Source organism: Oncorhynchus mykiss, chromosome 30 (assembly GCF_013265735.2).
Source record: "Oncorhynchus mykiss isolate Arlee chromosome 30, USDA_OmykA_1.1, whole genome shotgun sequence".
NCBI lineage: Eukaryota > Metazoa > Chordata > Actinopteri > Salmoniformes > Salmonidae > Oncorhynchus > Oncorhynchus mykiss.
The window spans coordinates 40,683,447-40,710,718 of record NC_050570.1 but is presented as its reverse complement, the minus strand read 5'-3'; the positions used below and the strand labels follow the sequence as shown (position 1 = coordinate 40,710,718).

General features: G+C 41.4%; 1 protein-coding gene across 8 annotated transcripts in view; it reads left to right on the top strand.

Moving 5' to 3' along the window:
- Positions 1-27,272, top strand: part of LOC110521825 (microtubule-associated serine/threonine-protein kinase 2) — a 167,918-nt gene that overhangs the window by 62,881 nt on the left and 77,765 nt on the right. For 4 of the 8 annotated variants that reach the window (XM_036969239.1, XM_036969236.1, XM_036969235.1 and 1 more), the window contains 2 exons: positions 21,925-22,016; positions 22,211-22,264. In XM_036969239.1, coding sequence (XP_036825134.1) covers positions 21,925-22,016; positions 22,211-22,264 — 146 coding nt within the window. The remainder of the gene's footprint in view (positions 1-21,924; positions 22,017-22,210; positions 22,265-27,272) is intronic. The other 4 variants (XM_036969243.1, XM_036969242.1, XM_036969237.1 and 1 more) reach the window with 1 other exon arrangement.

The window sequence follows — 27,272 nt, the reverse complement described above, 5'->3', positions numbered from 1 at the left end:
TGAAGGTCAGGAAATGACTTTTGCCAGTCTGGTTTAGGGATAATAGGTTGCATGCAGTTGCTTGCGCTTTGTGAGGATTTGAGTTTCCTTGTTTTGAACATTTGTGAGGTATGATCTGACCATATTGCACACATTTAGCCCAGTTCTTTTGCTCTCTCCCTCCCTCTCTCTGTCTCTCTCGCTCTCTGTTTCTCTCTCTCGGTTTCTCTTTTTCTCTCTCGGTTTCTCACTCTCTTTCTTTAAATATGTAGATGTGGCTTTTAGACAGGGAATACAGCGCTGTACTTATAGTACCAGAAAATGTCTAACTCCCTGTTAATAACAGTGAGCTTTGTAACCAACACTCACACACAGACACACTTAACATCTTTCTACAGTCAACAGTGTACACTCTTAGGAACAAAAGGTGCTATCCAGAACCTAAAGGGATTCTTTGGCTGTCCCCAAAGGACAACACTTTGAAGAACCATTTTTAGTTCCAGGTTGAACCCTTTTGGTTCCAGGTAGAACCCTTTTGGTTTCCATATAGGACCCATTCCACAGGGGGTTCTACCCGGAACCAAAAAGGGTTATCCTATGGGGACAGCCGAATAATCCTTTTGGAACTCTTTTCTAAGAGTTTTCTAAACGCTTAGACACATTCTAGGCAGACAGACAAACAGACAGATAGACAGACAGGGAGTTAGGCAGGGACGAGGTGACTCTTGCATAGTAACAGTGTGCTGTGCTGTGCTGCCTAGGGGGTGAGTGAGTGGGCAGGCAAGGTTGGGCTCGCTCTCACTGATTCACTGTAGTCTTATGGACTTGACATGGAACTGCTAGAGCAACTAGACTATGGATGTAGCCATTCTAGCAAACTGAAACCTCCTTAGTTTGACTGTGCTGGTGATGTGAGCACTGCCTCTCACGCTCTCTGGAAATGTACTCCATCTCTGCTCTCAGTTTGATCTGCTGTCGTATAATTCCTCAGGTCTCTCCTGCTCTATGTGGCTCACACCTGTGAAGTGTGTATGTACAGTACCAGTCAAAGGTTTGGACACATCTACTCATACAAGGGGTTTTCTTTATTTTTTTACTATTTTCTACATTGTAGAATAACCAGCATGGCTACCATAGCATTCATAGCAAAACTATGATATAACTATTTTCTACATTGTAGAATAATAGTGAAGAAATCAAAACTATGATATAACACATATGGAATCATGTAGTAAGCAAAAAAAGTGTTTAACCAATCAAAATAGATGTTTTAGTTAAGATTCTTCAAAATAGCCACCCTTTGCCTTGATGACAGCTTTGCACACACTTGGTGTATTCTCTTAACCAGCATCACCTGGAATGCTTTTCTAACAGTCTTGAAGGAGTTCCCACATATGCCACATTGGCGGGGTTTTTTCTCACTCTTTGTGGAGGACAGGTCATCTGATGCAGCACTCCATCACTCTCCTTCTTGGTCAAATAGCCCTTACACAGCCTGGAGGTGTTGGGTCTTTGTCCTGTTGAAAAAAAAATGATAGTCTCACTAAGCGCAAACTAGATGGGATGGCTTATCGCTGCAGAATGCTATGGTAGCCATGCTGGTTAATTAAGTGTGCCTTGAATTCTAAATAAATCACAGACAGTGTCACTAGCAAAGCACCATCACACCTCCTCCTCCATACTTCACGATGGGAACCACAGATCATCCGTTCACCTACTCTGCATCTTACAAAGATACTGTGGTTGGAACCAAAAATCTGAAATTTGTACTCATCAGACCAAAGGACAGATTTCCACCGGTCTAATGTCCATTGCGGAAGACACATTTCAGTTGAAGGCATTCAATTGTACAACTGACTAGGTATCCCCCTTTCCCTTCCTGCTCGTGTTTCTTGGCCCTAGCTAGTCTCTTCGTATTATTGGTGTCCTTTAGTAGTGGTTTCTTTGCAGCAATTTGACCATGAAGGCCTGATTCACACAGTCTCCTCTGAACAGTGGATGTTGAGATGTGTCTGTTACTTGAACTCTGTGAAGCATTTATTTGGGCTGCAATTTCTGAGGCTGGTAACTCTAATGAATGTATCCTCTGCAGCAGAGGTAACTCTGGCTCTTGATTTCCTGTGACGGTCCTCATGAGAGCCAGTTTCATCATAGCGCTTGATGTTTTTTGCGACTGCACTTGAAGAAACTTTCAAAGTTCTTGACATTTCTGGATTGACTGACCTTCATGTCTTAAAGTAATGATGGACTGTCATTTCTCTTTGCTTATTTGTGCTGTTCTTGCCATAATATGGACTTGGTCTTTTACCAAATAGGGCTATCTTCTGTATACCACCCCTACCTTGTCACAACACAACTGATTGGTTCAAATGCATCAAGAAGGAAAGAAATTCCACAAATGAACACCTGTTAATTGGCACACCTGTTAATTGAAATGCATTCCATCTGACTAACTCATGAAGCTGGTTGAGAGAATGCCAAGAGTGTGCAAAGCTGTCATCAAGGCAAACTTCTTACTTTGAAGAATCTCAAATCTCAAATATATTTTGATTTGTTTAACACTTTTTTGGTTACTACATGATTCCATATGTGTTATTTCATAGTTTTGATGTCTTCACTATTATTCTACAATGTAGAAAATAGTAAAATTAAAGAAAAATACATGAATGAGTAAGTGTGTCCAAACTTTTGACAGGTACTGTATGTGCGTTGTCTACAGCCACTGGGCTCTGCTGGACTCCGATACGTCCACTCAGAAACACAGGTGGATGTGCACACACACATACACAATGTACTTTCGTTCACTTATCTAGATAGACTGATTTTAGATATTTGTGTGTGTGTGTGCGCGCGTGTGTGTGTGGTACCACAGCAGGGTGAGTTTAATGAGTCACCTACGCAGCTGTTTGCTCACTGTTAATTTATCTATCCTGTCAACTCTGCTCCTGCCGCTGTCACTGCGTAGTGTGTTTGTGTGTGTGACTCTGTGACAGGGTGACAGGGCCCTGTATGTGAATGGTAATTGCATAGTAGATAACCCCTGTCTCATTCACAGACTATCTATCTCTGCTAATCCCAACGCCTGTTTACATAGCAGCAACCCTGCTGCTCACCTTAACCTAGCCCCTGCATGTGTGTGAGCGTGTCTGGGAGCATGTGTGTGAGCGCGTGCACATGTGTGCATGTAGGACTTAGAAGGGCTCAAAACTGTGACCAAAACACTTGCATTTGTAACTCTTTGACTTGGCAGTGCGACATCATTTTCTAATTGGTCACGATAATTGGTGCCAGTGAATTATTTTGTTGTTGTTGCTGGTCACGTTAGTTTTTGGTTCACGATTTTATGTATCAATATTTATTCAAAAAGCAATGGGTATGCAACAATGGGTTTGCAGACCAGGTATTCAAAAGGTTTGATCTTTGCAATGGTCTATTCAGTCATCATGCACTGTTTGAATGAAAAGGTGTAAAAGCTTTTCCAAATAACCTTCCCAATTAAAGGTTGACAGCAAAGTAGGCCTACCTGGCATAATTATATCTGATGATTTATATCAATAGTGGGGCATTTGTCTTGCAAACTCTGACATCACAAGTACTTGTAGCATGCACTATACATTGTACAGTACAAAAACTATCTTGCTAAAAGCACAATTGAATTAAAGGGCTCTACACCCTCCCAATAATGTTTGCCTGATTGGTCCCAGACCTCAAGTGGTATCCTGATTAGAATTCGTGTGGACTTAGAACATCCAATTTATTAAAAAATAAATAAAAATGGGGGGGAAAAACTGAAAAAAATAGGAAGACTCAGAAACCTTGAAATGTAAAACATGATTAACTGAATTTACCAAAGGATGAAAAAAATATGAAATTTTATAGGGCCCTACAAAAAAAATATTATTTGTGTAGGTCATTATAGGCTACTTTCTCAGCCCGTAAAAAAGATAACATTTAAATGAGGTATGCATTATCCTCTTTCCCGGGCAGTATTGTTTTCATTCTGGCCAGTAACTTTTATTTGGCACTGGCCCGGTGTACCACTGGCAAATTTACCTGAATGTCAAGCCCTTTAAGGGCATGCTAGTTTAAAAGATGATTAATCATTATTGGCCTGGTTATGTGTGGAATGTTATGGGACACAGGTCAGGTCATTATGGGCACACATCAGCAAAAAAAAAATTGGTGCTACCAAATCATGTGCTAGCGCAATCAACTGAAAAAGTTGGTGGCTGCTTAGTTGAGTTCTCTTGCATGGGCATATATGATATGGTAGATTATTTCTGTGATGTGTGATATGCTACCATCAATACCATTGTTTAGTGTGATGACAGATAGCTGTGTGACAGGGACACCCGGCCTGGCTGTGTGTGTCTCAGTGCTGTTAGCTGAGTCAATTGGGAGGGGGGCAGTAACACGGTATACTGTTTTGTGTTCGTGCACCGGCTCTGAGGAGTAGCTTGAGAGATGCTTGAGAGATGGGAATGTGTGCAAGAATGTTCTGTAACATGTCCAGACCTAGTCAGTGCTTCCTGAATGTCCCCGTGGAGCTCTCAGCCTCTCTGTTTGAAACCTCTCTCTTCTTATCTCTCCTCCTTTCTTCATCTCTCCTTCTCTCTCTGTGGGAGCAGATATGGGGCTATCTCTGTGGGAGCAGATATGAATTATTCCTCTGACTCAATGAAGTGAGCGAGGGAGCCTCGCTGTGTCCAGGCCACCTGTCTCTGTCTGTGCATACGTCACTCATATTGTGTCTCTACATTGTATTTATATCCCAGGGTGCGTGCGTTGCGTGTTTAGCCAGCCTGTCATTGTATTCTGGAAGCCTTGCCATGGAATGTGCTGCAGTGTTACGTTAGGGATTGATTATTGTATCCTCCATCCTCTGTTTTTCTCCCTCTCTTCACCCTTTTCCCCTTGACCTTTTTGTCTAATGATCTTGTAGTCGTAGCTTCCTGGCTGTGAGGTATTTGTACAGTCATAGCACAATCAATACCTGATTGAGGCAGTAGAGACCTTTTTATTAGGTACACCACCCCTTTCACGTAAGTGTTTGGCTCCTACAGACAGTGAGTCACGTGGCCGTGGCTTGCTACATAAAGCAAGCAGACAGGCATCGAGGCATACAGTTACTGTTCGATTGAACATTAGACTGGGCAAAACTAGTGACCTAAGCGACTTTGAGCATGGTTTGACCAATGATGCCAGGTGCGCTGGTTCAAATATCTCAGAAACAGCCAGCCTGGGCTTTTCGCGCATGACAGTGTCTAGGATTTACCAAGAAAGTTGCAATGAACAAAAAACATCCAGTCAGCAGCAGTCCTGTGGATCAAAGCATTGGAAAAGCATTCCTCATGAAGCTGGTTGAGAGAATGTCAAGAGTGGGCAAAGCTGTCATCAAGGCAAAGGGTGGCAACTTTCAAGAATCTCGAATATAAAATGTATTTTGATTTGCTTTTTTGGTTACTACATGATTATTACATAGTTTTAATGTTTAATGTTTTTACTATTATACTACAATGTAGAAAATTGTTAAAAAAAATGTAAAAAATAAAGAAAAACCCTTGAATGAATATGTATGTCCAAACTTTTGACTGGTACTGTATGTATATATATATTTTTTGTTGTTGATTTGTTTAACACTTTTATGGTTACTACATGATTCCATATGTGTAATTTCATAGTTGTAATGCCTTTACTATTATTCTACAATGTAGAAAATTGTAAAGATAAAGAAAAATCCTTGAATGAATATGTGTGTCCAAACTTTTGACTGGTACTGTGTATACCAGCCAAATATATATATATATATTTGACTGGTATACACAGTATGATTTGGCTGTCGATACTGTTGTCCTGTGGCTAGAGAGAGAAATGTTGCTGGCTAGTCTGCCTCTAAATCCGTCCATCTATCTTCCCTACCATTGTATACGCGGTACGCCAGACCCCCTGCCTGCCTAACTCTTGGCCCCCACCCTCCTAGAAAATTTGTCTGGTTGTTAATTTGAGGCCCTTTTGCACTACTGTAAGTAGTGGAAAGGCTACATCATACATGTAGGCTACCAGAACCAGTGAGGGTGATTCCGGTCTCTCTCTCTCTCAGGTCTGTCTGTCTCCGGTTGACTTCCTTCTAGCAGTGATGTTGATTCAGGTCGCTTTGTTGACCCCCTGTTAGTGTCTCTGTATAATTGCATTCTAGTGTTAGCCTAATTGGCTTGTCACATCAGCTGAGTGTAATTATGTTGTTTAACTCCTGATGTGTGGCGTCTACCCGCCTGCCTGCCTGCCTGCCTGCCTGTCGAACCCCCGGCCGGCCTCCTCATTGAACTGTTTGGTGAGACGATTAGAGCCAGTAATTACTTGTATAAAGACATTTATTAATTGACATTTAACATTCAAATCTCATTTTACATTTCCAATTCCTCTCTCGTCTCTCTGTTTTGTGTGTAGGTGTGTATGCGTGTGTGCCAGGCTTTCCTTAGGAAAATGTGGCGCCAGACATTTTAATTTAACGGACATTTGAGAAATTTACTGCACCCATATGCATTGACAGAAATCCCATTTAGATTATGGTTATTCATCTTAACAGAACATGCAACTCGAGGATGCACAGCGGTCGTCCTTCTTTCCCAAATCTGATGCGCACTTTGAAGATGTTAGAATAACTGCTACATTTACTTTTCCTTAGCCAACAAGACCAATAACAAACAGGAAAGTCACTAGCCTATGTCAATCTAATATCCCCCATAAAAGTTGACATAATCTATTGGTCCACGCAAGAAAGAAATAGCCTATTCCGAACAGACTCTGTCTGGGACAGTTGAGGGGCGTTAGATCCCAAATTCATACAACCAGTAGACCTGGTCAACATAAAACAATATTTAAAAAGCATACAACAGCTCTAAACTTTAATTTTCTTCACATTATAAGTGTGCACAAGGCAGTAGGCTACATGTGAATGTTCATCCATAATGTAATTAACGGGAAAACACTTTGTAAAAAGCACACAAATCATGCGAGCGGTTTCATGTGACAGAGATGAAAATACCTGAAAGAAGGGAGATCTAAAGATGCAACAACTAGCATGGTTTGCTTATATGACTAGGATTGTGCCTTTGGCTACTGGGTCATGAAAGCAAGTTGATTTGAAAACCAATAGAACATAGACTACTCGTTTCAATGGCTCCAGTGGGCACGCGATCACCAACACTGGACTAGTCAGAGTCAGGATTTGGCGTAAGCAGCATGAGTCCATGGCCCCATTCTGCCTTGTGTCAACGGTACAGGCTGGTGGCGGTGGTATAACGGTGTGCAGAATGTTTTCCTGACACACGTTAGGTCCCTTGATATCAACTGTGATTTGTTTCAGGAAACTAGGTGTATGTTGTGTGTCACTACTTCACAGGAGAGGCATTTGAACATAAAAATGTTTTGGGCAGAATGCCTTCTGGAACATGTGAACTTTCATGTACCTTAATAATAAACTTGTATGCCATCTGTAAATACTAATGAAAAAAAAGATGTTGGTTTAGCCACAGAAAAAGACAGGAACCTTCCACTTGCCATGATTGGCTGAGATAATGGATGGGATGGACATGCCGAGAGATGAGTTCAGATCGCCATGTAGCACGTTTCTGTCTAGCATGAGCTCTCAAAAAGATAACACAGAAGGCTGATGTATAAAACACCTGTCTCCTGATTATATCTTCAATATTACAGCCTATATTACAGAACTGCTCCTCCTGCTTCTCTCTCTTGATGCTTATTTTGTGGGTGGATGCATCAAAGTGTACCTCCTATTGTTAAAGGTGGCAAAGCGGTCAATGACACTATTGTGGCTTAGTGACCCAAGCACTTCACCCTCAATGGACATGGCTGCAAGACGTGCAAGCCTTTTCTGACCCATTGTCTTCTGCAACCAGGAGTGCAGCTGGTGCAGTGCACTAAAGGACCTTTCACAGGAGCAGCTGCTCACAGGGATTGTGAGGGCAACCTGAAGGATTTCCTTCACAGAAGGAAACGTATCATCATCCAGGAGGTTATGCACAGCAAGTATATCTTTGGGAGGATGTCCAGTCTCTCTTTTCCACGCAAGAAAGTTTCTGGCCACCAACATATCTTCTGTTTTAACATCAATACCGTAGTGCTTGGCAAACTCAGTTAAGCATGATGTATCTAGGATTTTTTTTTGAGTTGGGCCTGCATGCCTGTACGAATGCCTTTGAGCAGACCTGCATCTACAGTCGAGAATCACTGGTCAAGCTCACAAACCATCCTGTCCAAGCAGGGGGAACAACAGTTTTCATTGTTTGGGAACATGACAATTCTGTGCCTAAACCAAGGAGGTCTCCACCACAAAATCTCCCATTTTCGTTTGATTGCGCTTTCTTGCTGCATCAGCCTCTGGAATATTGTGAATTTCAGTGCTTTTGTTCTGTCATACAGTTCTGTGGCAAATGCATCGGTGCGTTTGCCTATCAGTGCGTCACATACAGCTTGTTTACAGATTGTTTCCTTTGGACCCACTCATGACACCTGCACCATCATAGGTCTGTGCAACACACTTTAGGCCTGCTACCCCTCTCATTTGGAGCTGCTGTTGCAACTCATTTGCTATTGATTGGGCATCAAATGACCTGATTTCTGCTAGTGCTAGTAAATGCTCCTTAACTGTCCCCTCTGTCACATACCTAACACATAGAGCCAACTGTTCAGACTGCCCATCCCTGGCCTCATCCGCCATAATGGCATTACATTCCAGACTTTGACATCTCAGAGACTAGGGTGTCCGTAATCTCTTGAGCACAGCAGTCGATCATGTCATTTTGAGATTCTGGAGAGAGATACGTTGCATTTGATTTAGTATTGTACCTTTGCAGGAAAGGGTCAAACTCCTTCAAAAGCTCCATACATTCAAGAAAGTTCCCTTTATTTGTGATTCCACTAGATTCATCATTAGCAGGGAAAGAGAGCCCCTGTCCTCCTAGCAATATCACTAGCATGGGCAAATGTTAAAATCTGAGCAATATTCCCATGATTGCTAGTTGCCTGGTAGCTTTGCCATGCCACAACACTGGCTGTGTGTTTGTGCCATCTCATGTTTACCAAAGATGAACAAAGCTTTTTTTCCCCAATTTTTGCAGCCATTACTGACAAAATAATCAAATGTAATGTTTTTTGCTCTACCCAATTGTATTTCTCACACCAGCAGTGCTGAAATGCCCTTTTCTGTGAACCAAAACGTTAGCGTGGGTAGCTATTCAGCTTCACATGTCTGGGCCCAGTGTCTTTGTCACCTAAATCGCTCTCATTTCTGGAAGGAGTTGCTGCAGTGGCTTGATTACTTTCGTTCTCTGGATCTGTTTGTTGTCCCTCTCTCTCTGGATCTGTTTGTTGTCCCTCTCTCTCTCTGGATCTGTTTGTTGTCCCTCCCGCTCTGGATCTGTTTGTTGTCCCTCTCTTTCTGGATCAGTTTGTTGTCCCTCTCTTTCTGGATCTGTTTGTTGTCCCTCTCTCTCTGGATCTGTTTGTTGTCCCTCTCTTTCTGGATCTGTTTGTTGTCCCTCTCTTTCTGGATCTGTTTGTTGTCCCTCCCTCTCTGGATCAGTTTGTTGTCCCTCTCTGTCTGGATCTGTTTGTTGTCCCTCTCTCTCTGGATCTGTTTGTTGTCCCTCTCTTTCTGGATCTGTTTGTTGTCCCTCTCTTTCTGGATCTATTTGTTGTCCCTCCCTCCCTGTATCTGTTTGTTGTCCCTCCCTCTCTTGATCTGTTTGTTGTCCCTCTCTTTCTGGATCTGTTTGTTGTCCCTCCCTATCTGGATCTGTTTGTTGTCCCTCTCTTTCTGGATCTGTTTGTTGTCCCTCCCTCTCTGGATCAGTTTGTTGTCCCTCTCTGTCTGGATCTGTTTGTTGTCCCTCTCTTCCTGGATCTGTTTGTTGTCCCTCTCTTTCTGGATCAGTTTGTTGTCCCTCTCTCTCTGGATCTGTTTGTTGTCCCTCTCTTTCTGGATCTGTTTGTTGTCCCTCTCTTTCTGGATCTGTTTGTTGTCCCTCTCTTTCTGGATCTGTTTGTTGTCCCTCTCTTTCTGGATCTGTTTGTTGTCCCTCTCTTTCTGGATCTGTTTGTTGTCCCTCCCTCTCTGGATCAGTTTGTTGTCCCTCTCTTTCTGGATCTGTTTGTTGTCCCTCTCTTTCTGGATCTGTTTGTTGTCCCTCTCTTTCTGGATCTGTTTGTTGTCCCTCTCTTTCTGGATCTGTTTCTTGTCCCTCTCTTTCTGGATCAGTTTGTTGTCCCTCTCTTTCTGGATCTGTTTGTTGTCCCTCTCTTTCTGGATCTGTTTGTTGTCCCTCTCTTTCTGGATCTGTTTCTTGTCCCTCTTTCTCTGGGCATGCTTGCTCTCTCTCACTTACACAGCTCGCATGTTGATCTCTGCCTTGCACAGAAACCTCTCTTTCTGCATGACCCTTTAAGATATCACGAGCATAATTTATTTATGCCTAACAAATGTAAGACATATTCTGTCATTTGCTGTACAAATTTAACTGAAAGCTTGAACATCTACTCGCTTTTCTTTTTTATCACTAACCTTCATCAGACATGCTCCCTCAGCCCTGTCAGCCTCCAGATTATTTCCCTCATTCTTGTGTGCTGTGTTCTGGCATGTATTGTTATTAAACTCATATTTAGGCTTAATAGGTGATTATTCAGTTTAAGTTTTAATTTGTTTGTTTGAACTGTTAAAATCTTAATTTCTCACCGGATTGGCCTTCGGCAGAGCTGCTGGCACTGCCTCTCTTGAAGAATTTCTGTATATCCATCTAACGTTAGTCGTTAGCTAGCCTACAGTTGAGAAATTCAGGATAATACAATGACATTGTGATCAACACTATGTCACCTTCTCTACACATTACCTACTTATAATTGTAATGGCCTACTGAATGAAAGCAATTGAGTATGAAAATATATGTGCATGATGTTACGTCATCTGTCTCATTTATAGCCTGGCACAGATAGCAAAACTACATTAAATACAATGTTAATTAGATATCATCGCCACATAACTTATGTCGAATTTAAAAGACAGCGTTAACGTTACCGTTAGCTAGCTCGTAACATCAGTTACACTGTAACTTACAGGCAGCCTCACAGTAAAACGTTAACATATTGGTTAACCAAGCTTTGATTATGACCAAAGTCTATAGTAGTGAATAATCTCTCTCTGTCTGTTCTAACTCACCACAAATTCAAATCATAGCCTATCTGCATGACTCCGTTCTGTCAGAGCCTTTTCCTGTCCGTTTACTGTTTGCTAACAGTCTCAAGCCACAGAAGTAGCTAACATTAACCAAAATGTTAGCTACAAGTAGACCTAACAGTCACTAGCACTCTCTGCAGTCTCTGCAGCAGCAGCCTCCCCCACGTCTTAGTGCTCGCCCGGTAAGAAGTTTAAGATGTGATGGAACGGTTGACAAAAAAAAAAAAGAAACAACAGAGAAAATATATTGACTGATATATTGATTTATTTAGGGGGGGGGGGGGGGGGGGGGGGGCTAATGAAGGCCTAGCGACATCCCTGTCGGATGACAATAGAATGTTCATGATGTCACTTCGACAACTGTATACAGACATGTCGATAGTATAAACCAGCCTTTAGTCTTGAAGTCTTTTGTTGTACACTACCGTACTTACTGTTTAGCACATGGCTTCATGTGAATCCTTAATGAGATGGGTGGGGCTAAGGCTTAAGAGGGTGTGAATGATGCTGAATGGGTATAGACAAAGAGGAGCTCTCCAGTAGGTGTACCAAAATATTCAAGGGTCATTTTCTCAAACTTTCAAAGCAGAATCACTTTCCCATTGTTCCTCAACTGTAGTATATGATATATATTTTTAAAGTAGAGTCGCTGCTTTAATCCAATGTAAAAAACACAATTTCAAATGTTGCTACTTAAGACTGAATCGAGCTGTCGGTCACAATTGAGCAACATTTCTTTGCCCCAAAGAATTCAGTCTGTTCTGGAGGCGTCCAACCCAGTACTAGATGTGTTTAAGCATGACCAGTCAAAAGGATTTATAATGACTTTAGAAAGCATTCACACCACTTAGTTTTTTCCACATTTTGTTGTGTTACAAAGTGGTATTAAAATGGATTGAATTCTACTTTTTTTGTCAACACTCAAAATACTCAAAGTCAAAAAGTGGAAGATAATTTCTAACGTTTGAACTTTTTTTTTCTAATATATTTGTATTAGATAAGTATTCATCCCCCTGAGTGATAACAGCTGTGAGTCTTTTAGGGTGTCTCTTAAGAGCTTTGTACATTATATGCTCATTTTTAAAACATTTATTCTTCAAGCTCTGTCAAGTTAGTTGTTGATCATTGCTAGACAGCCATTTTCAAATCTTCCCATAGATTTTCAAGACGATTTACGTCAAAACTTTAACAAGGCATCTTGGTAAGTAACTCCAGTTGTAACGGTTCTCTTGAGTTGAAGGAGAGGCGGACCAAAACGCAGTGAGGTTTCTATTCATGGTTCTTTAATAAAGCACTTCACATGAACAGACTAACAAGAACCGTGAAAACCTAAAACAGCCCTATCTGGTGCAAACGCAGCGACAGGAACAATCACCCACAAAACCCAACACCAAACAGGCTACCTAAATATGGTTCCCAATCAGAGACAATGACTAACACCTGCCTCTGATTGAGAACCATATCAGGCCAAACATAGAACTAGACAAACTAGACATGTAACATAGAATGCCCACTCAGATCACACCCTGACCAACCAAAACATAGAAACATACAAAGAAAACTATGGTCAGGGTGTGACACCAGTGTATATTTGGCTTTGCATTTTAGGTTATTGTCCTGCTGAAAGCTGGAATTGTCTACCAGTGTCTTGGAAAGAGGACTGAACCAGGTTTTCCTCTAGGACTTTGTTTGTCCTTGCCGATGACAAGCATACCCATAACATGATGCAGCCACAACCATGCTTGAAAATATAAAGAGTGGTATTCAGTGATGTGTTGTGTTGGATTTGCCCGAAACATAATACTTTGTATTCAGGACTAAAAGTACATTTCTTTCCACATTTTGTGCAGTATTACTTTTGTGCCTTATTGCTAACAGGATGCACATTTTGGAATATTTTTTATTCTGTACAGGCTTTCTTCTTTTCACTCGGTCATTTAGGTTAGTATTGTGGAGTAACTACGTTGTTGATCCATCCTTAGTTTTCTGCTATCACAGCTATTTAACTCTGTAACTGGTTTAAAATTACCATTGGCCTCATGGTGAAATTCCTGAGTGGTTTTGTTCCTCTCTGTCAATTGAGTTAATAAGGACACCTGTTTCTTTGTATGGAAAGCCTCCCTGGTCTTTGTTGTTGAATCTGTACTTGAAATTCACTGCTCGACCGAGGGACATTACAGCAAATTGTTTGTGTGGGTTACAGAGATTCAAAAATCATGTTAAATATCCTTATTGCACACAGAGTTAGTCCATTCAACTTATTATCGGACTTGGGAAGCACATTTTTACTCCTTTTTTGTTTTTCTCCCAGCGCCAGTTTTATTTTTCGCTTTTCATTTTTTTTATTGGCCAATAGCCAGCTATTACCGGCTACGGAAACCCTGGTGTGTGTGTGTGCATGTGTGTACTGTGGCCAGTGGGTGTTTATTGGTATGCATCCAACGTAAGCAGCCAAGCTTGGGTAAGAATTCCTTCATGAGAAGCTGTGTGTTTGATAATTCTCTTACCATCTGTCGAGATGCACGCTCTGCAGTGTGAGCTGTCCTCTTTATGGAACCGTCAGACCCTCCTCCCTTTGACCTCTAACCTCTACTTGTCAGAGTGGTCAGGGGTCAATGCTTCTGGTCCAGGTAGACAGCATCATGGGATGTCTGAGAGGCCCAGTGGCAGCTGTATGGATGGACCTCTCTGGCCTCTCTCTGAGAGAGAGAGAGAGAACAAAAAAGATGGAGTGAACAAAGCACCAACAGAAAAGGCTAAAGCCTAAAGCAGCCTAGATCTAGGATAATTATCCTGGCTCTGTGTGAGGAGAGAGATGATGTATTTCCTAGAGGTTGACCGATTACGATTTTTCAATGCCGATAACGATTATTGGAGGACCAAAAAATGCCGATAACGATGAATAAACAATGAACACTTTTATTTTTAACTTAATATAATACATAAATCAAATCAATTTAGTCTCAAATATATAATGAAACATGTTCAATTTGGTTTAAATAATGCAAAAACACAGTGTTGGAGAAGAAAGTAAAAGTGCAATATGTGCCATGTAAAAAGCTAACGTTTAAGTTCCTTGCTCAGAACATGAGAACATATGACAGCTGGTGGTTCCTTTTAACATGAGTCTTCAATATTACAAGTGAATAATTTTTAGGTGGCAGTGCAGAAAGCAGAGCTTGTCTGCATGTTCCCCTGTCAGTCCGCTTATCATAAATGATCCCGACCTCACTGAACACTCTCTCGCTTGGGACCGAAGAAGGTGGGGGACAGAGAAACGTCTTTGCCAGTGGAGCGAGTGTTTGAAGTCTGTCCTCATTCTGTTTCAACCACTCCAAAGGCAAGCCACTCTCACATGTTGCTCTGTTCAAACATCCTCTGCAACATGTGTAGTGTTGAGTTCCAGCGAGTTTGAACTGTTTGGATGATGCTGTGTTTGGGATGGCCAAGCGCTTCCTGAATGGCCCTCAGCCTCTGTTTGGCCAGTACAGAGTGGTCGAAGTGAGTTGCAAAACCTCTTCAACATGGCAATAATGTCTAGCACACCTCTCTGACTGGATAGTCCATCATTGATTACAAGCTCTAGGGTGTGTGCACTGCAGCTGAAGTCTGGAAGCTCTGCCAGTCTCATACCTTTCACCATGTTTGCCCTACTGTCCCTGAGGATTTCCCAGTATTCCAACATGGTCAAGAACATCTCTCTGATGTGGTTTCCTGTGTGTGATCCAGTCATAGTCTTGACATTCAGCACAACCTGCTTTCTTGTCCAGACATTGTCAATTAAATGTCCAGTAAGGCTCATCAGGGACCCAGCAGTCAGTTGTGAATGCCATGTGTGGACTCTTTCGTGTGTTTTATCTAGCATTTCTGTGCGATATAATTTTTCATCTTTGATCCTGTACCGGGGTTCAGCACCACTGTGAATGGCTGGTTGTCAGTGGCAATCATCTCAATAATTGCTTTATCCATCTTCTTGGCCCTTGGGTCTTTGTCCTGCCATTTTGTTTGTGTATTAAAACGTTGTACGATTGTACGAGCCAGCGATGTCTGTGACATGTCTATCACTTTTTCATTGTGAAGAATTTGCCTTTGCTTTTTTTCATCATTGCTTCCTTATGGGCTTTTGGATGGGTGTTCTTAAGGTGATTCCACAGGTTGATGGTATTTTTTGATTTAGCCGTTGCTGACCCCATGCTTACATCTTTATCACAAATAAGACACCTTGCTTTCCCTGGTGCCGATTCAATGTAATAGTCCCACACTGGTGCTCTGCTTTTCTCTGCCATCTGTAAAATTAATATAATCATACATACACGCACAGCTCTCTGAATTGACAAGGATAATGAAGACACAAATACTCTCAACTGTTTGAATAATAAAACTAGACTTTAAGTTACCTGTGATGAATGTTGAAAACAAAAACTGTCATTTCTATATGCAGGAAATTCTATTTTAACAATAATCCCCATGACACCTTCCAGCAAAATCTGAAAAGCGGTTCCTTCATTCATTGATTCCATAGGATATTTTTAGATTCACTTAAAATAAGGTCTGTGTTTCGTGTAGGCTTACACCACCGTGACAATTTGATAACTGTGCAGATATCCATAGGACAAGGTAACTCTGATCAATATTGGCTAAATATATGTGAAGATAATTTTTTGGGGTAGAGTGGATTTATGAAAATATGTTGACAAATATTACCTTATCCTAGTGAGATTTACACGAGTATCAAATCGCTGAAGCGGTTTAAACCTGCACGAAACACAGACCTTATTTGAAGTAGATCAAGATATTCTCTATGGAAGACATGAACGTAAAAATAATGAAGGAACCCCTTTCAAGTTCAGCCGCAAGTTATTATAGGAGTTATGACTCTCTATACCATTTGTATTTCATATACCTTTGACTATTGGATGTTCTTATAGGCACTATAGTATTGCCAGCCTAATCTCAAGAGTTGATAGGCTTGAAGTCATAAACAGCGCTGTGCCTCAAGCATTGCTAAGAGCTGCTGGCAAAAGCAGTAAAGTGCTGTTTGAATGAATGCTTACCAGTCTGCTGCTGCCTTCCACCACTCAGTCAGACTGCTCTATCAAATATCAAATCATAGACTTATAATATAATAAACACAGAAATACGAGCCTTTGGTCATTAATATGGTCAAATCCGGAAACTATAGTTTCGAAAACAAAACGTTTATTCTTTCAGTGAAATACGGAACCGTTCCGTATTTTATTGAATGGGTGGCATCCTTAAGTCTAAATATTGCTGTTACATTGCACAACCTTGAATGTTATGTCATAATTATGTAAAATTCTGGCAAATTAATTACAGTCTTTGTTAGGAAGAAATGGTCTTCACACAGTTCGCAATGAGCCAGGTGACCCGAACTGCTGCATATACCCTGACTCTGCTTGCACTGAACATGAGAGAAGTGACACAATTTCCCTTTTTAATAATAATTGCCTGCTAACATGAATTTATTTTAACTAAATATTCAGGTTTAAAAATATTTAATTAATTCATCACCCGTTTGGCGAAGTTGAAGTAGGCTGTGATTCGATGATAAATTAACAGGCACGCATTGATTATATGCAATGCAGGACAAGCTAGTTAACCTAGTAATATCATCAACCATGTGTAGTTAACTAGTGATTATGCAAAGATTGATAGTTTTTTATAAGATGAGTTTAATGCTAGCTAGCAACTTTCCTTGGCTCCTTGCAGCCACAAGGTCATTCTGATGCTGCTCTCTCATAACAGGTGGTCAGCCTGCTACACAGTCTCCTCGTGGATTGCAATGTGATCGGCCATAATCGGCGTCCAAAAAGGCAGATTACCGATTGTTTTGGAAACTTGAAATCAGCCCTAATTAATCGGCCAATGCCAATTAATCGGTCGAACTCTAGTACCTCCCACCTGGTTACAGAGGTAGGCAGGTTGGTACTGTTGATGTATTCGCAGTAGCTGGATGATCCCACCAAACTGGATGATTCCTTTCATCAAACATACTTATAACTTCTGGGACCTCACTCAGGAGAGAGAGAGAGAGATTTGTTTGACCTGAGACTTGGGCTTTACGATGAGTCTCTGTTAAACCTTTCCTTAGTGTATAACGCTTTGAAGTAGACTTTGAGCACACACACTCACACAATCCTATTTTCCTAACTTAAATCTTAAACTCCTAAACCTAACCCCATTCCCTAAAATAGCCTATTTCCTTCTGGGGACTGGCAAAATGTCCCCACTTGTCCGAATTTTCCTCGTTTTACTGTCCTAGTGAGGATTTCTGGTCCTCACAAGGATAATAAAAACAAACACACACACACACACACGCGTGATGATCGCTGGGGGGTGGTCCAGAGGGGTGCTAGGGCCCCCACTTGGACGTCGGGTAAATTATTTATTATAATTATAATAATTAGCTTTTTCCTGCAATCTCGAGCCATAATCATTATGTTTAATTCTGCAGTGCCTTCAGGAAGTATGCATACCCCTTGACTCCAAATTGTGTTGTTTTACAGCCTGATTTTTTTCTCTCACCCATCAACACACAATACCCCATAATGACAAAGTGAAAACATGTTTTTAGAAATGTCGGGAGATCTGGGTGATTGTAATTACAGACCAACTTTCATTTCACGCCCCTGCCTGCCTCCCTCCACACAGCCGCTCTCTTACCATAGCTATGTTAATGTGCCAAGGCCTTGTTGTGGATTTGATTTGGTCCTGTTTTTCTCTCCACCTAGACAGGATGTTGTTAAATATGTCTGCATGCGGTGAAGTGTTTCTCTAGTCTCTCTACTACCCCTCTGTTCTCGCCATCCTCCCGTCACAGCCTTTGAGTAGCAAAGTGCATGCCCTGCCCACCTAAGGATCTGTCTTTTTCTATTTCCTGAGTTTGAGGGGTGCAAAATCCACTTGTCACTTAAATGTCGCTGGATTGATTGCTTTCATTGTACTCCTGCGACTCTTCAATGCTCTCGCTTTTTTTCATCCGTCAACATTACTACCGCGGAAATGTTTGCAATGGCCTGTCAAACACAACCCGGTAATGGCTGAAATGGGATCAACGGAATACATCGTTTTTCCGTTCCGTCGCTTTGTCTGGGATTCAGAGCATCGTCTCGACACTTACATCACAAGAAAGAGAAGAAAGATTTGTGACATTGAAAAAAAGTTTTTTTTTGATACTGTTGAAATATTTACACATTTGAATCGCTGAAATGAAAGAAACTTCCAAAAAATAACACTCGGATTATAGTGATATTATGTCTGATCTCGCAAATAATGTAAAGTACAGTATGTATAGATAGGTGTAATCAGTGGCAATTTCAGCATGTAAATCTTGGTGGGCCAAAACAAGATTTAATATTGGGGATGCATGCTAGCAAAGCCACTACACAACACTGAACAAAACATGAATTGCACTAAAACGGTACATAAAGCTGTCCCAACAGCAGTCCCAACAATTTACCACTGCTACACCTGGCTATCAGTGGAGATTTGTCTGGTTGCTAAACAGTTCATTTTCTCTGCCAGATGCCATTTTATCTGTGGCCAATGATCTTGAGCCTTCTTGGATGGCTACTTCTAATATAACTCTATGGCAGCACCTAAGGGGCTTGAATTTTCAAGCTCTACCCTTAGACATGAGTGACAGAACACTGAGCCAATCACGCCATATCTAGAGAACATTACCAACCCCTACGCTCTGTATTTTCTGCTGGCTGCCCCACCACCACAGAAAGCACTGAGCTAGGTTGAAACACCTGCATTTTGGAGCTGCCTTACTCAAAAAACAAAAAAAAACAAAAAAATCATTTTTGTATGCGGCTTTATTAACGCAATTATTATTTTTTACATTGTTTGTAAACTGATATGTGACAAATAGTTATATATATATATATATATATATATATATATATATATATATATATATATATATATATATATATATATATATATATACACAGTGGGGCAAAAAAGTATTAGGTCAGCCACCAATTGTGCAAGTTCTCCCACTTAAAAAGATGAGAGAGGCCTGTAATTTTCATCATAGGTACACTTCAACTATGACAGACAAAATGAGAAAAAAAATCCAGAAAATCACATTGTAGGATTTTTTATGAATTTATTTGCAAATTATGGTGGAAAATAAGTATTAAACATGAGTTTTAGGTTGTAGTTATTATAGGAATTATAGGACTATTTCTCTCTATACCATTTGTATTTCATGAACCTTTGACTATTGGATGTTCTTATAGTCACTTCAGTATTGCCAGTGTAACAGTATAGCTTCCATCCCTCTCCTTGCTCCTACCTGGGCTCGAACCAGGAACACAATGACAACAGCCACCCTCCAAACAGCGTTACCCATGCAGAGCAAGGGAAACAACCACTCCAAGTCTCAGAGCGAGTGACGTTTGAAACGCTATTAGCGTGCACCCCGCTAACTAGCTAGCCATTTCACATCGGTTACACCAGCCTAATCTCGGGAGTTGATAGGCTTGAAGTCATAAACATCTGCTGGCAAACGCAAGAAAGTGCTGTTTGAATGAATGCTTATGAGCCTGCTGCTGCCTACCACCGCTCAGTCAGACTGCTCTATCAAATCATAGACTTTGCTATAACATGATAACACACAGAAATACAAGCCTTAGGTCATTAAAATGGCCGAATCCGGAAACTATCATCTTGAAAACAAGACGTTTATTCTTTCAGTGAAATACGGAACCATTCCGTATTTTATCTAACGGGTGGCATCCATTATTCTAAATATTCCTGTTACATTGCACAACCTTCAATGTTATGTCATAATTACGTAAAATTCTGTCAAACTAGGCGGCCCAAACTGTTGCACTGACTCTGCGTGCAATGAACGCAAGAGAAGTGACACAATTTCAACTGGTTAATATTGCCTGCTAACCTGGATTTCTTTTAGCTAAATATGCAGGTAAAAACATATATACTTCTGTGTATTGATTTTAAGAAAGGCATTGTTTATGTTTATGGTTTGGTACACATTGGAGCAATGATACGCACTGCATCGATTATATGCAACGCAGGACACGCTAAATAAACTAGTCATATCATCAACCATGTGTAGTTAACTAGTGATTATGATTGATTGATTGTTTTTAATTAGGTAAGTTTAATGCTAGCTTGCAACTTACCTTGGCTTACTGCATTCGCGTAACAGGCAGTCTCCTCGTGGAGTGCAATGTAATCAGGTGGTTAGAGCGTTAGACTAGTTAACTTTAAGGTTGCAAGATTGAATCCCCCGAGCTGACAAGGTAAAAATCTGTCGTTCTGCCCCTGAATGAGGCAGTTAGTTAACCCACCGTTCCTAGGCCGTCATTGAAAATAAGAATGTGTTCTTAACTGACTTGCCTAGTTAAATAAAGATTAAATCAATTAAAAATTTAAGAAATTGGCCAAATCGATGTCCAAAAAGATTTCCGATTGTTATGACAACTTGAAATCGACCCTAATTAATCGGCCATTCCGATTAATCGGTTGACCTCTAGTTCGAACCACCGTCTCCTCTTTCATCACCTCTCTTCTCCTCTCCTCTTCAAACGTGAAACTATCTTCTCTCCCCTTCTCCTCTTTCATCTCATCTCTCCTCATCTGTCCTCTCTTCTCCTCTGCTCTCCACTCCTATGCAGGCTCCCTGCTGTAGACCACCTGCTGTGAAATACAAACATTAAGCAGAGCTCACTGATGGCACTGTTAGTTTGCTGTGTGTGTGTGTGTATATACCTGTTTTGTATGCTTGTGTACTGAACATTAGCGTCATCATCATTGCAGCAGTACTAGGCTAGCAGCTATAGTAGTAGTGCAAAGACGTCATTGAGCTCTGCAGGTGTTTTTATGTTGGGATTCTTACTGCGAACAGTTAATGGCTTATTATACTCATAAAACTAGAGATCAACAGTAACGGACACACACACACTGACACACTGTCCTCACGGACAGACAGAAGGACAGGCACACACACACACACAGTCCTTTCTTTCTCTCTCACACACACACCCACACACACACACACACACACACACACACACACACACACACACACCCTCCTCAGTCAGTCACCTCACACAAATCCAATGTAGTGTGCAGTTCTGATCAGTGGGCATTGAGTACTGTACAGGCTTCCAGCTGTGATGATTGGGTCTTTAGAGAGAGAGAGAGAGAGAGAGAGAGAGATGAAAAGCTGTTCAGACTGAGTGGAGCCGTTACTGAGAGTGGGGACAGAGAGAGAGGAGGGACAGAAACACAGAGACTCTGGGGTCAGCTGGAACACTGTGTGTGTGTGTGTGTGTGTGTGTGTGTGTGTGTGTGTGTGTGTGTGTGTGTCTGTGTGTGGAGCTGCTACACTGTTCCTTTAACTAGGTCTACTGTAACCCCTAATGTGCTTGAAGTGGAGAGTCTTAATAAAGCAACTTTTTCGTTGATATGCGGACACTGGAAGAGTGAATGGAGTGTTGATAGAACACATTATGGGAATAAGTGTTCATCTGGTTCTGGTTCATCTGGTACTGGAAATCTCCTCCCAGTTCAATTGAATATACTGCCTCGGTGTGTGTGTGTGTTTGTGTGTGTGTGTGTGTGTGTGTGTGTGTTGTCGTTTTTAAGTGTGTTTGTGGATCTTCTCTAAGTGTGTGTGTCTCCTTTCTCCCCAGCTGTCGGACCAGCAATAGGAAGAGCCTGATTGTGACATCCAGCACCTCTCCTACACTACCCAGACCACACTCGCCACTACATGGACACCCAGGTAACACACACACACACACACACACACACACACACACACACACACACACACACACACACACACACACACACACACACACACACACACACACACACACACACACACACAACCCTCATCAAATATGGAGCTTTTATATGGAGCAGTTCATTATAACATAAACAAACAGCATGCTGTTTCTCTCTGGGGGTTTTCAGCAGAAAAGTCTACATGTGGTCCACCAGAAATACAGCATCACATCAGTGTTTTCCGTAAGTACATGGAGTAGCTAGCCAAATAGCAAAAGTAGCCAGCCAGGGAGTTCCAGGAAAGAAATTGCAGAACAAGCTCTATTTTGGTGGCCTCTGGCACATTCTGATGACTTGATTCCATCCAAAATACACAACTAAATTATTGAAAACGTTAAAGGGATACTTCAGACTTTTATCTGCTTCCATAGAGTCAGATTAACTCATGGATACCATTTTTATGTCTCTGTGTCCAGTGTGAAGGAAGTTAGAGGTAGTTTTGCTAGCCAATGCTAACTAGCGCAATGACGGAAGTCTATGGGTATCTGCTAGCAAGAGCACTCCAAGAAAACGTTCACAAGTTACAAAATCTTAAAATACATTTTTATTATACTGTAATATTGCTCTAAAAGTTTAATTTTTCTCAGAATCAGCTCTTACTTCAGAAAACAATCCCACAACACGCTCGGCATCCCACAGTGAGGAAATACAAATCCATGCTCACCCTTCATATACTTGTGGGTAAAAAAATATTATAAACTTGTGGGTTAGTTGTATGGAGATAGCTAGCAATTGCATTAGTATTCCACTGCCCACTGCACTGAAGATAGGAAACACTGTCACCACTGATAAATCCACCATAATTGAGAATTTCAATAAGCATTTTTCTACGGCTGGCCATGCTTTCCACCTGGCTACTCCTACCCCGGTCAACAGCACTGCACCTCCCACAACAACTCGCCCAAGCCTTCCCCATTTCTCCTTCTCCCAAATCTGCTCAGCTGATGTTCTGAATGAGCTGCAAAATCTGGACCCCTACAAATCAGCCGGGCTAGACAATCTGGACCCTTTCTTTCTAAAATTATCTGCCAAAATTGTTGCCACCCCTATTACTAGCCTGTTCAACCTCTCTTTCGTGTCGTCTGAGATTCCCAAAGATTGGAAAGCAGCTGCGGTCATCCCCCTCTTCAAAGGGGGTGACACTCTTGACCCAAACTGCTACAGACCTATATCTATCCTACCATGCGTTTCTAAGGTCTTCGAAAGCCAAGTCAACAAACAGATTACCGACCATTTCGAATCTCACCATACCTTCTCTGCTATGCAATCTGGTTTCAGAGCTGGTCATGGGTGCACCTCAGCCACGCTCAAGGCCCTAAATGATATCTTAACCGCCATCGATAAGAAACATTACTGTGCAGCCGTATTCATTGATCTGGCCAAGGCTTTCGACTCTGTCAATCACCACATCCTCATCGGCAGACTCGACAGCCTTGGTTTCTCAAATGATTGCCTCGCCTGGTTCACCAACTACTTCTCTGATAGAGTTCAGTGTGTCAAATCGGAGGGTCTGTTGTCCGGACCTCTGGCAGTCTCTATGGGGGTGCCACAGGGTTCAATTCTTGGACCGACTCTCTTCTCTGTATACATCAATGAGGTCGCTCTTGCTGCTGGTGAGTCTCTGATCCACCTCTACGCAGACGACACCATTCTGTATACTTCTGGCCTTTCTTTGGACACTGTGTTAACAACCCTCCAGGCAAGCTTCAATGCCATACAACTCTCCTTCCGTGGCCTCCAATTGCTCTTAAATACAAGTAAAACTAAATGCATGCTCTTCAACCGATCGCTACCTGTACCTACCCGCCTGTCCAACATTACTACTCTGGACGGCTCTGACTTAGAATACGTGGACAACTACAAATACTTAGGTGTCTGGTTAGACTGTAAACTCTCCTTCCAGACCCATATCAAACATCTCCAATCCAAAGTTAAATCTAGAATTGGCTTCCTATTTCGCAACAAAGCATCCTTCACTCATGCTGCCAAACATACCCTTGTAAAACTGACCATCCTACCAATCCTCGACTTTGGCGATGTCATTTACAAAATAGCCTCCAATACCCTACTCAACAAATTGGATGCAGTCTATCACAGTGCAATCCGTTTTGTCACCAAAGCCCCATATACTACCCACCATTGCGACCTGTACGCTCTCGTTGGCTGGCCCTCGCTTCATACTCGTCGCCAAACCCACTGGCTCCATGTCATCTACAAGACCCTGCTAGGTAAAGTCCCCCCTTATCTCAGCTCGCTGGTCACCATTGCATCTCCCACCTGTAGCACACGCTCCAGCAGGTATATCTCTCTAGTCACCCCCAAAACCAATTCTTTCTTTGGCCGCCTCTCCTTCCAGTTCTCTGCTGCCAATGACTGGAATGAACTACAAAAATCTCTGAAACTGGAAACACTTATCTCCCTCACTAGCTTTAAGCACCAACTGTCAGAGCAGCTCACAGATTACTGCACCTGTACATAGCCCACCTATAATTTAGCCCAAACAACTACCTCTTTCCCTACTGTATTTAATTAATGGATTTATTTTGCTCCTTTGCACCCCCATTATTTTTATTTATACTTTGCACATTCTCCCATTGCAAATCTACCATTCCAGTGTTTTACTTGCTATATTGTATCTACTTTGCCACCATGGCCTTTTTGCCTTTTACCTCCCTTATCTAACCTCATTTGCTCACATCGTATATAGACTTGTTTATACTGTATTATTGACTGTATGTTTGTTTTACCCCATGTGTAACTCTGTGTCGTTGTATGTGTCGAACTGCTTTGCTTTATCTTGGCCAGGTCGCAATTGTAAATGAGAACTTGTTCTCAACTTGCCTACCTGGTTAAATAAAGGTGAAATAAATAAGTAAATAAAATAAAATAAATAAAAAAGATGGCCAAGCTTTGTGTGGTAGCAGGGTGTACTGTAGCAGCACTTGCTATGCATATGTGAGTATGCCTCTATGGCTATGCAAATTAAACACTTTGTAAAAAATGTATCCCACTTTGTAAAAAGCAAAAAAACACCTGTAATATATTCAATTACATTTTTATTCTATGAAGATTGTAATTGTGTCAATATGTTGTGAATATTTGTAGAAAAATCCTCACAGCTGTTTTCCAAACTAAAATGGGAAGTAGAACTTGCGGCGCACCAGTTTACCATGTACAGTAGGCTACAGATGTCCCACCGTGTGAGTCATCAAAATTACGATCTTGCGTTCGGGCCTTTCCGGCAGTCTTTGTGGTTGTTATGCGGGGAGCAGGAATTGTACAATTGTAATCTAACAAAAAAAAAATGTAAAGTTGTAATTAGTTTATATACATCACCAACTATATAAATATCTGATAGGGTCCATTACCTGCTACCTTACCTCCTAGACAGGTAAAATTAGTTGTGGTATTGAGTAGAAAGATGACTTTACAATAAAAATTACTGAAAATGTATGAATTCAGTGTATTGTTAGTTGTTTTGGATATTGTCTAGGTCTAGGCCTATATGATCAGGACTATTTACTAAGTAAGATTACCTTTTTTAAACTTTAAACCTGTCTTCTTGAGATTAAAGTGATATTTAAAGTTTTACTGATATGAATTTCCACAAAAACATTTTTTTTCAAATTATGAATTATATTGGCTCAGCTGCTGTGGACACATAGGGTAAGGAAGCCAATGTGTCCTTCTGTAATTTAAACCTTTAACAGTTTGGCATGTCAATCAATCAATGTGGGTGGGATTGTCAGGGGATGGGGCAGGTTGTGTGTAAATCATAGAGTTAGGGTTTCAGACCTGCCAATCAATCACTGTGGGTGGGACTTTTTTGGGAAGGTTGTAGATTATTAATCTAGTCAGAATAAATATTTTAGTCTTCTCTTTGACCCCCCCCCCCCCCCCCCCCCCCCCCCCCTTCCCGCCAGATTGTGCACCCCCACTTTTATACAATGTCAGGCACCCATGAATAGACCTACAGCTATGATTGAAGAATGAAGCAGGTGTTAAACAGGGGCTTTGCTACACAGAAAACAGTCGACTACTCCATTGTTGACACTTTCAGCAAATCAGTAGGCCTATGTCAACATATTTAATACGACCATATACCGTGCTTTCAGAAACTATTCAGACCTCTTGACTTTTTCCACATTTTGTCACAGCCCAAAACAATCTTAAAACCTGTTTTTGCTTTGTCATTATGAGGTATTGTGTGTAGATTGAGGGAGAACAAAAATAATTTAATCAATTTTAGAATAAGGCTGTAACGTAACAAAATGTGGAAAAGGGGAAGGGGTCTGAATACTTTCCAAATGCACTGTAAGTATCATGACAGTTACTTTTATAATTTTCTATCTGTTTTCTTGTATTATATTTTGGACCAGAATGGACCTCTCCAGTACCTACTGTTCCTGCAGTGAGGATTCAACATCTTCATAGAATGTTTTCAGAATTTCTCTGCAGATAATCGGCAAAAAGCAGTAGTAGCCTACCAGTATGCAAATTAGAGAGACAAACGAACGGCTCTCTCACCGATGTGTTTGTATTTGTTAAGGATCCCCAGCTACTCTACCTGGGGTCCAGCAACATTAAGGCAGTTATATACAATTTAAAATATGACATTACACATTCACAACACTACTATCACATATCTACAATCCAACATCCCATGTGTACATGTCTGTAGAGTGCGTGTCTTATCATGTGGAAATGTGTCTGTGCCTGTGTGTGTGGGCCTCTTCACAGTCCCCGCTTGTTCCATTAAAATAAATCTGATTCTACTGCTTGCGTCAGTTACTTGATGTGGAATAGAGTTCCATGTAGTCATGGCTCTATGTAGTACTGTGCTCCTCCCATAGTCTGTTCTTGACCTGGGGATTTTGAAGAGAGTTTTGGTGGCATGTCTTGTGGGGTGTGCATGGGTGTCCAAACTGTGTGTTAGTAGTTTAAACAGACCTCGGTGTATTCAGCATGTCAATACTTCTTACAAAAACAAGTAGTGATGAAGTCAATCTCTCCTCCACTTTGAGCCATGAGAGATTTACATGCATATTATTAATGTTAGCTGTCTGTGTACATTTAAGGGCCAGCCGTGCTGCCCTGTTCTGAGCCAATTGTAATTTTCCAAGGTCCTCTTTGTGGCACCTGACCACACGACTGAACAATAGTTGTCACGACCGTCGTATGAACCCTGAGG